The 10,510-nt window shown below is 44.5% G+C and overlaps 1 protein-coding gene across 11 annotated transcripts in view; it reads right to left on the bottom strand.

Moving 5' to 3' along the window:
- Positions 1-9,962, bottom strand: part of Depdc5 (DEP domain containing 5) — a 148,963-nt gene extending 139,001 nt beyond the window's left edge. For 8 of the 11 annotated variants that reach the window (XM_029567320.1, XM_029567318.1, XM_029567319.1 and 5 more), the window contains exons 1-5: positions 9,932-9,962; positions 8,967-9,089; positions 3,692-3,779; positions 2,448-2,494; positions 43-128 (exon numbers count right to left, since the gene is read on the bottom strand). In XM_029567320.1, coding sequence (XP_029423180.1) covers positions 43-128; positions 2,448-2,494; positions 3,692-3,779; positions 8,967-9,024 — 279 coding nt within the window. In that variant the 5' untranslated portion in view covers positions 9,025-9,089; positions 9,932-9,962. The other 3 variants (XM_029567316.1, XM_029567317.1, XM_029567321.1) reach the window with 3 other exon arrangements.
- Positions 9,963-10,510: the final 548 nt, after the last annotated feature.

A 10,510-nucleotide genomic window follows, 5' to 3' on the forward strand; every position in this document is an offset into this window, starting at 1 on the left:
TTTTTTTTAAAAATGATATTTAAGTCCAAAGCAAAGACTTACCTTGGGGTCTACAACATTCACGTAGACATCTTGATAAGGTCTTAGTCGGAACACCTGAGTCACAGTCTGGTCCACACTGATAGTTTCTAAAATAAAACAGCTGGGTTAGATAACATTTTTGGTTTTTGTCTTTTTGAGACAGGGTCTCCTTGTAGCCCCAGCTGTCCTGGAACTCACTATGTAGACCAGGATGGCCTCGAACTCACAAAGATCTGCCTGCCTCTGCCTCCCAAGTGCTGGGACTAAAGGCATGTGCTACCATGCCTGGCCTAGATAACACATTTTTGAAAAAGCAGATAAACAGGTAAATATATTCTAATCTATAAATAAGCAGACATTTAATAATTAATACAACTGATCATTCTGTGGTCTCTGCCCTCCAAGAGATTAAAATTTAAACAGTTCTCTACTTTCAGTTAAAAAAAACCCAAGAAATAACCCTTGATTTAAAGCAATAGAGGAAAACAAAAAACAAAACAAAACCTTAAGTGTGTGGCAGCACACCCCTATGATCTCAGCATTTGGGAGGTTGAGTTAGGAGGATAGAAAAGCCAGTCTGGACTATTTAACCAGCCCCTGCCTCAAGAAAGAAGGAAAAAAAAATCTAGAGGTGTAGATCAAAGGTAGCAAATATGCTTTGCATGCATGAGTCCCCAGGTTCTGGAGGGAGCAAGGGAGAAAGGAAATACATAGAAGAGAGGAGGGTGGGGGAAGGAGGGGAGATGGAGAGAAAGAAAAAAAGCTTAAGATCTTGCACTTGGAGGACTAGAGAAGTGGCTCAGTCAGTAAAGCGCTTGCTATACAAGCACAAAGACCTGAATTCCATCTTCAGCACCCCCATAAAGGCCAGGTTCAGGGAACATTACAGAAGAAGGCAGAAAGAATGTAAGAGCTAGAGGATGAGGAAAGTGTGGAATGCTGACTTCTGGACTTGGCATCACTATTTCACTCTTGAATGCACAGCAGCTGTGAGTACATGCATAAACTCTGCACAGGATTGGGCCCCATCCCTCCCTGAGGATTTATATTCAGTTAATGGTAGACATTTTCTTCAGTGGTGAGGCCACTGGCAAGGTGTCCATGCTCCTGTACACAAACCCTCACCCACGCTGCTATAAGCAACCCTAATAGAATTTACTGGGTCAGGGTCACACACAAACAAAAAAGTGAAAGTGGAATGTGGCTAGCTCGGGACAGGAAAGAGATTAGCAGGTGAGAGACAACAGGAAAACAGGGACTCAATATGATTGAAATACATTATGTATGTGTATGAAAATATCATTATGAAATTCATTATTGGGGCCAGTAAAACAGTTCAGTGGGTAATGGCACTTGCCACCATGCCTGACAGCCTGAATTCAATCCCTCAGACCCACAAGTAGGAAAGAACCAACTCCTGAAAGTTGTCCTCTGATTTCCACGGCTGAATCTTAGGATGAACATCCATATAAGTATATTAAAAAGAGAAACCCATTATTATGTATAATTAATCATGTATAATACATGCTAAGAAAAAAATTTTTTAATTTAAAAAATAAAAAATCAGTTATCAAAGGATCAGTGATAAAGGAAGAAACAAATTCTGTTTGCTTTTGTTTTTTCAATTGTTTTGTTTGTTTCATTTTGTTTTTTGAGATAGGGTCTTGCTATATAGCCCACATTAGCCCAATACTCATTATGTAGCCCAGGTTGATCTCAAACTCATGATTCTCCTGCCTCTATTCCAGTGTACTGGGATTACAGAAACAAACTTTTCAATGAGCTCTAAATTGAGTCTGCCGAGTGAAAAACATAATGGGTGGCAAGAAGTGGGTCAAAGTTATTTAAATACACTCTTTTAAGATTTGAGTTTTAGAGCAGAAGAGATAGCTCAGTGGTTAAGAGAACTGCCTGCACTTGTAGAGGGCCTGGATTCAGTTCGGAGCACTCACATGGCAGCTAATAACCATCCTAACTCTAGTTCCAGCAGATCTAGTTCTAAAGTTTCTTCAATGCCTTTAAGATGCTGACAAGAAGCTGGGAGTGGTGGCGCACACCTTTAACCCTAGCATTCCAGAGGCAGAGGCAGGTGGATCTCTATGAGCTCAAGGTCAGCCTGGTCTACACAGTGAGTTCCAGGCCAGGTACTGGAGTAGATAGGAGACTGTCTGAAAACAAAACCAAAAACAACAAACAAAAAACCCAAACAGGCTTTGTTATAACAGTAAATGAAGACAGCAAACAAACTTATCAACTACTGTTCCCAGGGCAGCTTCCACAAAAGCAATGCTGCCCTCCAAAATCCAAATTTCTCTTCTTTTTTGCTGGCAGAAACACAGTCTGATAAGTACTTAATATTCCCTGAGATTATGTTTCTGAAACAGTAAATGTGAAAATCTCAGAAATAATAAAGGGGTAATACTTACCTTTCTGTAAATCTTCCTTAAGAGACTTGACTTGCAAAAGCAGAGGGCTGGAAAAGAAGGCAAGAAAGATGTAGGAGGTTGGAGCAGTAATTCCTCAGCCTTTTCTACCTCCCAATCAAAAGACAAACAATTTAGGGCATACTGTAAGTTGTAGCACAGTCAGAAATACTCCCTTAGAAACAAAGAAACTACACTTGGACTAAAAGGAAATGGATAAATGGAACACAGTTTTTCAGAGCTTTTACCTCAACTTTTCAAAACAAACTGAATGGTCTACTTCAGAACAATGTGTTGTTGGGAGCTGGAGAGATGGCTCCCTAGATAAGAGCACATACTGCTCTTGCAGAGAACTGAGGTTTGGTTCCCAGTACCCACATGGCAGATGACAACCATGGATAAATCCAGTTCCAGATGACACTCTCTTCTGGACTTCAAAGGCACCAGGCATGCACATGGTGCATATACATACATGTAGGCAAACGCGTATATAAAATAAACACATCCCTTGCCAGGTGGTGGCACACTCCTTTAATCTCAGCACTCAGGAGGCAGTGGCAAGGCCACCCTGGTCTACATAGTGAGGTACAGGACAGCTGGGGCTACAGAGAGACCCTGTCTCAAAAAGACCAAAAATAAATAAATAAATAAATAAATAAATAAATAAAATAAACACATCCCAGAGGACATAAGAATTTTTTTTTTTTTTGGTCTTTTTTTGAGACAGGGTCTCCCTGTAGCCTCAGCTGCCCTGGAACTCACCGGAACTTGCTGGGACTAAAGGCATGCACCACCATACCCAACAATAAGCATTTTTTAAAAAATCTTTTACATTTATTATTGGGCAGGCACATATGTGGAGGTCAGATGACAACATATAGGAGTTGGTTTTCTCATGTGGGTTCTGGGGATCAAACTCAGGTCATCAAGTTTGGTGGCAAGCTCCCTTACTACTCACTCAGCCATCTCACAGGCCTAGACATGACTTTTTTTTTTTTTTTTTTTTTGGTCTTTTTGAGACAGGGTCTCCCTGTAGCCCCAGCTGTCCTGGAACTCACTATGTAGACCAGGCTGGCCGTAAACTCACAGAGATCCACCTGCCTCTGCCTCCCGAGTGCGGGGAATAAAGGCATATGCTGCCACGACCATTTTTAAAGGCAATGAGCAACCTTGCCTTTAAGGCCTCTTAAACAAAATAGTATTTGGAATATAGGCTGCCTAGTTCCCATTAACATAGAATTGCTCACCTGTATTCATCGTTGGGGTGAGCAATCTCCACGATGTCTCCAAGTTTGATGTGGGGAAACACTTTGGGATTTACAACTAGTTCATCATCTGAAAGACAATTTAGTAATCTTAAATAGCAAACTGGGTGTACAGCTTAGCAAAAGACCATGTGTTCAACATATATAAGATGCTGGGATGATTCTCTAGCACACACCCTCCAAGAAATAAAAGTATCAAGTAGAAAAAAACACGCTAAGTGACAGGAACACGATGTACCCCATCAGGCTGGTTATTATTACCCTATAATTAACAAATGAGGTCTAATCCTATTTTTTTCTTTTTGACAGATGTCTCAGGCCACAAACTCAAACATAGGATGACTGTGAATTCCTGATCTTCCTGTCTCCCCTGATAGAGTGCTGGGTTCACAGGCATGTCCCACCATGATCAACATTTATTTTTCTTTTTTTTGTTTAATTAAAGTTCCATTTGGGGGTTTTCGTAACATTTATTTTCTGTGTATGTTGGGGGGAGTTGTAGTAGTAGTAGAGGACAGCTTGTGAGTGTTAGTTCTCTACCTCTACTATATGGATCCTGGGGATTAAACTCAGTTCAATCAGTTTGGCAGCAAGCATCTCTACCCACTGAGCCATCTTGCCAGCTCCCCTTTTTTTTTTTTTTTGCTTGTTTTCCTCTTTTGAGGTACTAGGGATGCAACCTAGGGCCTCATCCATAGGTAAGCAAGTGCTTTCTATCCTGAATTGCACCCTCTTTCCCTTAAGTCCGTTTTAAAGTCACTTTTAGAACAAGTAAAGGACTTGCATAGGACTTGCCTAACATGCTTCAGGGCCTGGGATCCATCCTCAAAAGAGAAGGAAAAATTAAAAAAAATTAAGATTAGGCCAGGCGTGGTTGCGCATGCCTTTAATCCCAGCACCTGGGAGGCAGAAGCAGGAGGATCTCTGTGAGTTCAAGGCCTGCCTAGTCTACATGGTGAGTTCCAGGACAGCTGGGGCTACAGGGAGACCCTGTCTCAAAAAGACCAAAAAAATAATAATAATAAAATAAAATAAAGATTTGAGGCTGGAGAGATGGCTCAGAGGTTAAGAGCTCTTGCAGAGGACCCAGGTTCGATTCCCAGCACTCACATGGCAGCTACAAACTGTCCTTAATTGCAGTTCCAGGGGAATCCGAAGCCCTCTTCTGACCTCCACGGCATTGCATGACACGGGTGCACTCACATACAGGCAGGCAGTACACTCATACACATAAAATAAAAATAATAGCCAAGTGTGGTCGTACACACCTTTAATCCCAGCACTCACGAGGCAGAGGCAGGCATATCGTTGTGAGTTCAAGGCCAGCCTGGTCTACATAGTGAGTTCAGGTCAGCTGGGGCTACAAGGAGACCTTGTCTCAAAAGGACAAAAAATAATAATAAATAAATAAATAAAAATAATAAATTAAGCTGGGTGTGGTGGCGCACGCCTATAGTGCCAGCACTTGGGAGGCAGAGGCAGGTGGATCTCTGTGAGTTCAAGGCCAGCCTGGTCTACATAGCGAGTTCCAGGCCAGCTGAGGCTACCAGGAGACCCTATCTCAAAAAGACAAAAAAATACCCAGAATGTATGAACTCCAGTGGGGGGGGGGGTGCTATGGGAGAGTGCCAAAGGGGAAGGGGATCTAAAGATGATTTTATGCATGAAATATACAAAAATTCAATTAAAACGTATTAAAAGAGGGCTGGAGAGATGGCTCAATGGTTAAGAACACTGGCTGTTCGAATCCCAGCACCCACATGGCAGCTAACAACTGTCCGTAACTCCAGTTCCAGGGGATCAGACAGCCTCTTCTCTCCTCCTCAGGCACTGCAGGACACGGGTGCATGTACCTACATGTAGGCAATACATGCATACACATAAAATAAAAATAATAAATGAAATATTAAAAAATATAAAAGAGCCAGTCATGGTAGTGCACACCTTTAATCCCAGTACTGGGGAAGCAGAGGCTGGGGGATCTCTGTGAGTTCAAGGCCAGCCTGGTCTACACAGTGAGTTCCAGGCCAGCTGGGGCTACAGGTAGACCCTGTCTCAAAAAGACCGGGGGGAAAAAAAAAAAGCGGCCTACGGTTTGTGGAGTTACGCCTCTGGGACATCACTTTACTCTCTTAAATACTATGATCTGGCATCAACCAGTTCCAAATGGCACAGGTCCCAAACACAACACTCATAGTTATGTAACATACAAAGAATTCCAGCAGCACTTGGGAGGCAGAGGCAGGTGGACCTCTGAGTTCAAGGCCAGTCTGGTCTACATAGCGTTCCAGGCCAGCTGGGGCTGCAGGGAGCTCCCATCTCAAAAAGACCAAAGAGGGAAAAAAAAAAAAGAATTCCCCCAAACACTGTCTAAATAGGACCATCTTAAGAGCTAACAGAACCAAGGAAATAACCTGGGAGACAAACTGACTTATCTAGTGTAGACAGCTAGTAAAAGTTCAGCCAAGCTGATCACTAGTACAGAGTTCCTTCTGCCTAAATTAGGCTGACCACCTCACATTATAAAACTCAAACCAAATAGCCTAGACTTTGGAAGACAGCATCTGATCAGGAAATAACTTCAAGCAGTAGTTCACATCAGGGATCAAAGAGACTCTTAAACCAAAGGGAATAGGGGTTAAAGGTATAGTTCAGTAGTAACTCAGAGCCCAACAAATTAGCTAAGATTTGAGATTATTATGTGTTATAAATTGCAGTGATTTCATTGAACCTACAAAGTTTTCTGCTCCTGCCAGGTAGTGATGTATGCCTTTAATCTCAGCACTCACTCTGAGTTCCAGGCCAGCCTCACCTACATAGTGAGTTCCAAGCCAGCCTCATCTACATGGTGAGTTCCAAGCCAGCTGGGGCTATAGGGAGACCCTGTCTCAAAAAGACAAAACAAACAAACAAACAAACAAACAAAAACTTTTCTGCTCGTACAGAAACAATTTAATTATTGAAAATAAAGTTTTAATTTTCTCTATCATTCTTCATCATGTATCAAATTAGTAAGACCTTTAGGTTGTATTATATTAGAATATTTGATCTTTAAATTCGCTCTTTGAACTGGGTGTGGTAGTAGTATAAATACCTATAATCTCAGCATAGGTAGTATGAAAGCAGAAGGCTGAGGAGCTCATCCTCTCCTCCACAGCAAGTAGAGATGGCTCAATGACTAAGAGGCTCTTGCAGAGGACCAAGGTTCAGTTCCCAGCACCCACATGGCAGCTAACAATCGTCCCTAACTCCAGTTCCAGGGGATTTGACTTCCTCTTCTGGCCCCCTCAGGCACTGCATGACATGGGTGCACCTACACACATTCAGGCACTACACTCATACACATAAAAATTTTAGCCGGACATGGTGGTGCACACCTTCAGTCCCAGCACTCCAGAGGCAGAGGCAGGCGAATGTCTGTGAGTTCAAGGCCAGCCTGGTCTACATAGTGAATTCCACCCTGACTCAACAAAATAATACATAAATAAAAATTTAAAACAATAAAAAAACCCAAGGGGCTGGAGAGATGGCTCAGTAGTTAAGAGCACTTACTACTCTTTCAAAAGACCCAAGTTTAGTTGCCAGCATCCACATCAGACCTCACAGTATCTATAATTCCAGCTCCCAGGGATCTGATGCCCTCTATGGGCATTCAAATGTACATGGGCACACATATGTGCACATACTACATATACACATAAATAGAAATAACTTACGAAACAACAAAAAATCACTAAATGTGTTTTAGCTTGGTATTAGGACAAAATATACCTACAGCATTTTGTGCTATATACTTATATAAAGCAGTGTTCTCAGCACTAACAATTATAAAATCAAAATATTGCTCAGGTCTGATTGGAAGGGGGCTGGGGGGTAGAAATGGTACAAAGTGTATGTATCATGCTCATATATGATGTTCACAAAACTTTTTTTTAAATATATAGGATCCAGCCAGGTGTGGTGGAGCACACCTCTAGTCCCAGCACTTGGGATGCAAAGGCAGGCAGATCTCTGTGAGTTCAAGGCCAGCCTGGTCTACATAGTGTTTGGGGACAGCTGGGGCTATAGGGAGACCCTGCTTCAAAAAAACAAATATATATAGGATCCAAGTTCAATTCTTAGAACCCACATAAAAAGCCAGGCATGGCTCTTGCTTGCAATTCCAGTGTTGCAAAAGCAAAGACAGGAGGATTCCTGGGGCTCACAATCAGCCCAGCCTAACTGTGGAGGGCCAGGTCCCATGGCAAAACACTTGAAAAAACAGGGAGACCACTCCTGGCCCACCTTTAATCCCAGCAATCAGGAGGCAGAGGCAGAGGTAGAGGCAGGCAGATCTCTATAAGTCTGTAAGTTTGAGGCAGACTGGTCTACATACCCTGTTCCAGACCAGCCAGGGCTATGGAAAAACAAAACAAAACAAGGTGGATGACTCTTGAGGAACAACATCCCAGGTTAATGTCTAAATTCCACAAGCTCACACTCAGGTATGCAAGTGCATCCACATACATGCAGGAAAAAAATGTGAAATTAAAGACAAACTAAAAAAGACTCATTGTGGGTTGAAGATGTTGCTCAGTTGGTAGAATGCTTACCAGCATATATGAAGCCGTGGGTTCTATGCCCAATACCACATAAAACCTAGTATGGGGCACATGCCTGTAATCCTAGCACTTGGGATGTAAAGGCAAAAAGATCAGAAATTCAAGGTCATCCTCCCAATACATAATTAATTTGAAGCCAACCTGGACTATAAGACCCTGTCTAAGAAGGAAGGGCTGGGATGCAGCTCAGTGCTAGAGAACTTATCTAACATATGTGAGGCCTGGGGTTAAGTTCTTGGCATTGCTCAGAAAAAATGAAGCACAAGGGCTTGAGGCAGGTAGATCACTGTGTTCAAAGCTATCCTGGTCTATATAGCAACTTCCAGGCCAGTCAGGTGTAAATGTCTGAGCATTCTCAGATGCACAGAGAGGAGGACCATGGGTTCAAGGCCACCCTGGGCTATGTGGTGAGTTTTAGAGCAGCCTGGGATACATGGTGAGACCTCATCTCAAAATATAACAAAACAAAGTCTGAATGTGACTGTCTTCAGACAAGGGCCTGTGCTCTCAGATCCAACATCCTGACTGCTGTATAAGTTGGTGGTTCATTTATTTGCCTATCTAGCCTCCACCATGGTATGTGTCATTTTCAAGGCACTGGACATATCCTAATTTTGGTCAACTCACACAACCCCCAAAGGCCAATCAATACTGACCACTGCCCCCAAACCCCTTCTTGTGGATGACAAGTTTGTAGACCTTTGCAGTTCTCATCTTGTCCGTGGTTTTCTTCAGTTGTTCCAATCTTGAGGGAGTGAAGTCATCTTGCCTTCCTGCCACTGAAACACAAACAAAACAGCTAGAATGTCAGACTTCCTAAAATTGCTCTTTAATTTTAAGCCATGAAGAGGCAGGTTGCCGGCCGCTCCGCGGAGAGGTGGCGCCAACCCTTGCATGAAATCACTCCAATTACAAAGAAAGGGAGAACAAACAGAAGCACAGAATTTAGGAAATGAAGGGGAATTTGGGCCCAGCTCTAGCCAAACATCTGAAAAGATTCTCTCTCTACTGCATCCCTAAAGACTTGCAGTGAATGGGGCACTCACTACTTTATTTCCAATCTGTATTATTACCCAAACGTTAGAGGAATCTTAAAAGAGGTTGGTTCATCCCATTTATAGAGAAAAGCAAAAGCCAAAACAAGGGACTTGCCCAAGGTCACTCAAAATGGGAAGTGCTCCCATAATTCACGTTTCTCCTGATAATGTGCTGGAGAACAGAGTACAAACGGGAGGACAAAGAGGAAAGCTGAGGTTTCTGTGCCGAGCCTCCATCTGTATCAACTCAGTGGATCGTCCTGCTTCCAGCTCGCCACCGAGGTCGCGGACGCTCCGAGAGGGAGACCAAGGTCACACAAGAGGGTCGGGAGCAGAGTCAGGCCTCGAACCCGGTTCAGAGGCCCCCCCTTCCTCGAGCCTCTCCAGCCCCAACTCAGGGGAGGCAGCTCGACTCACCCCCAGTTCCCGCGCCCCTTCCCGCCTCGGGCCAGGTCCCGAGGCCAGACCCTGGCCAGACACCCAGCACCTCCCCCGGACACCCCACTTGAGCCCCACCACTACTCGCGCAGCTTCCGCGCCCCTTCCAGGCGCCAGCAGGCCCGCCCCGGCCGCAGAACGCTCACCTGAGAACCCGCGCCGCTCCCGAGGCCCCGCCCCGAGGCCCCGCCCCCCGCCCTCCCCGCGCTCTCGGGCCGCTCTCGCCCGCCACATCCGCATCTCGGTGGCCCGGCCACTTCCTCATCCGGGACTCTGCGGGGGGGAGGGGGGCACGACTCGCGCCTGGCCGCTCGCGCCGACTCTCCACCCGCGGTTCCTGGTTGCCCGCCCGCTGCAGGCGCGCTTACCTTGGAAATAGACTCCTTGCCAGGACTTTGGTTTCGAACACAGTGCTCTCCTGGTAAGGGAGACTTGGGAGAGTCGACCTGGATCCCGCAGCTATTATTACTAGTCACTGGAGGAAGTTGGAGAAGGATTGGGAATGTTTCAGTGGAGCCTGACTAGCATGTACAAGCCTAGATTTCAATTCCCAACTCATTTTTTAAGAGTGCTGGCCTTGCATGCCCAAGGTCCAGGGCTCAGTTCCTCAGTACAGAAAACCAACAACAGAAACCAAAGTATCATAGACGCATAGGAATGTCTTAGGGGGTGAGGTGGGGCTGGAGGGATGACTTGGGAGTTAAAAAAACTTGCTCCAGGGGCTG

This window comes from Nannospalax galili, unplaced genomic scaffold (genome assembly GCF_000622305.1).
Source record: "Nannospalax galili isolate Female #2095 unplaced genomic scaffold, S.galili_v1.0 scaffold259, whole genome shotgun sequence".
Classification (NCBI taxonomy): domain Eukaryota; kingdom Metazoa; phylum Chordata; class Mammalia; order Rodentia; family Spalacidae; genus Nannospalax; species Nannospalax galili.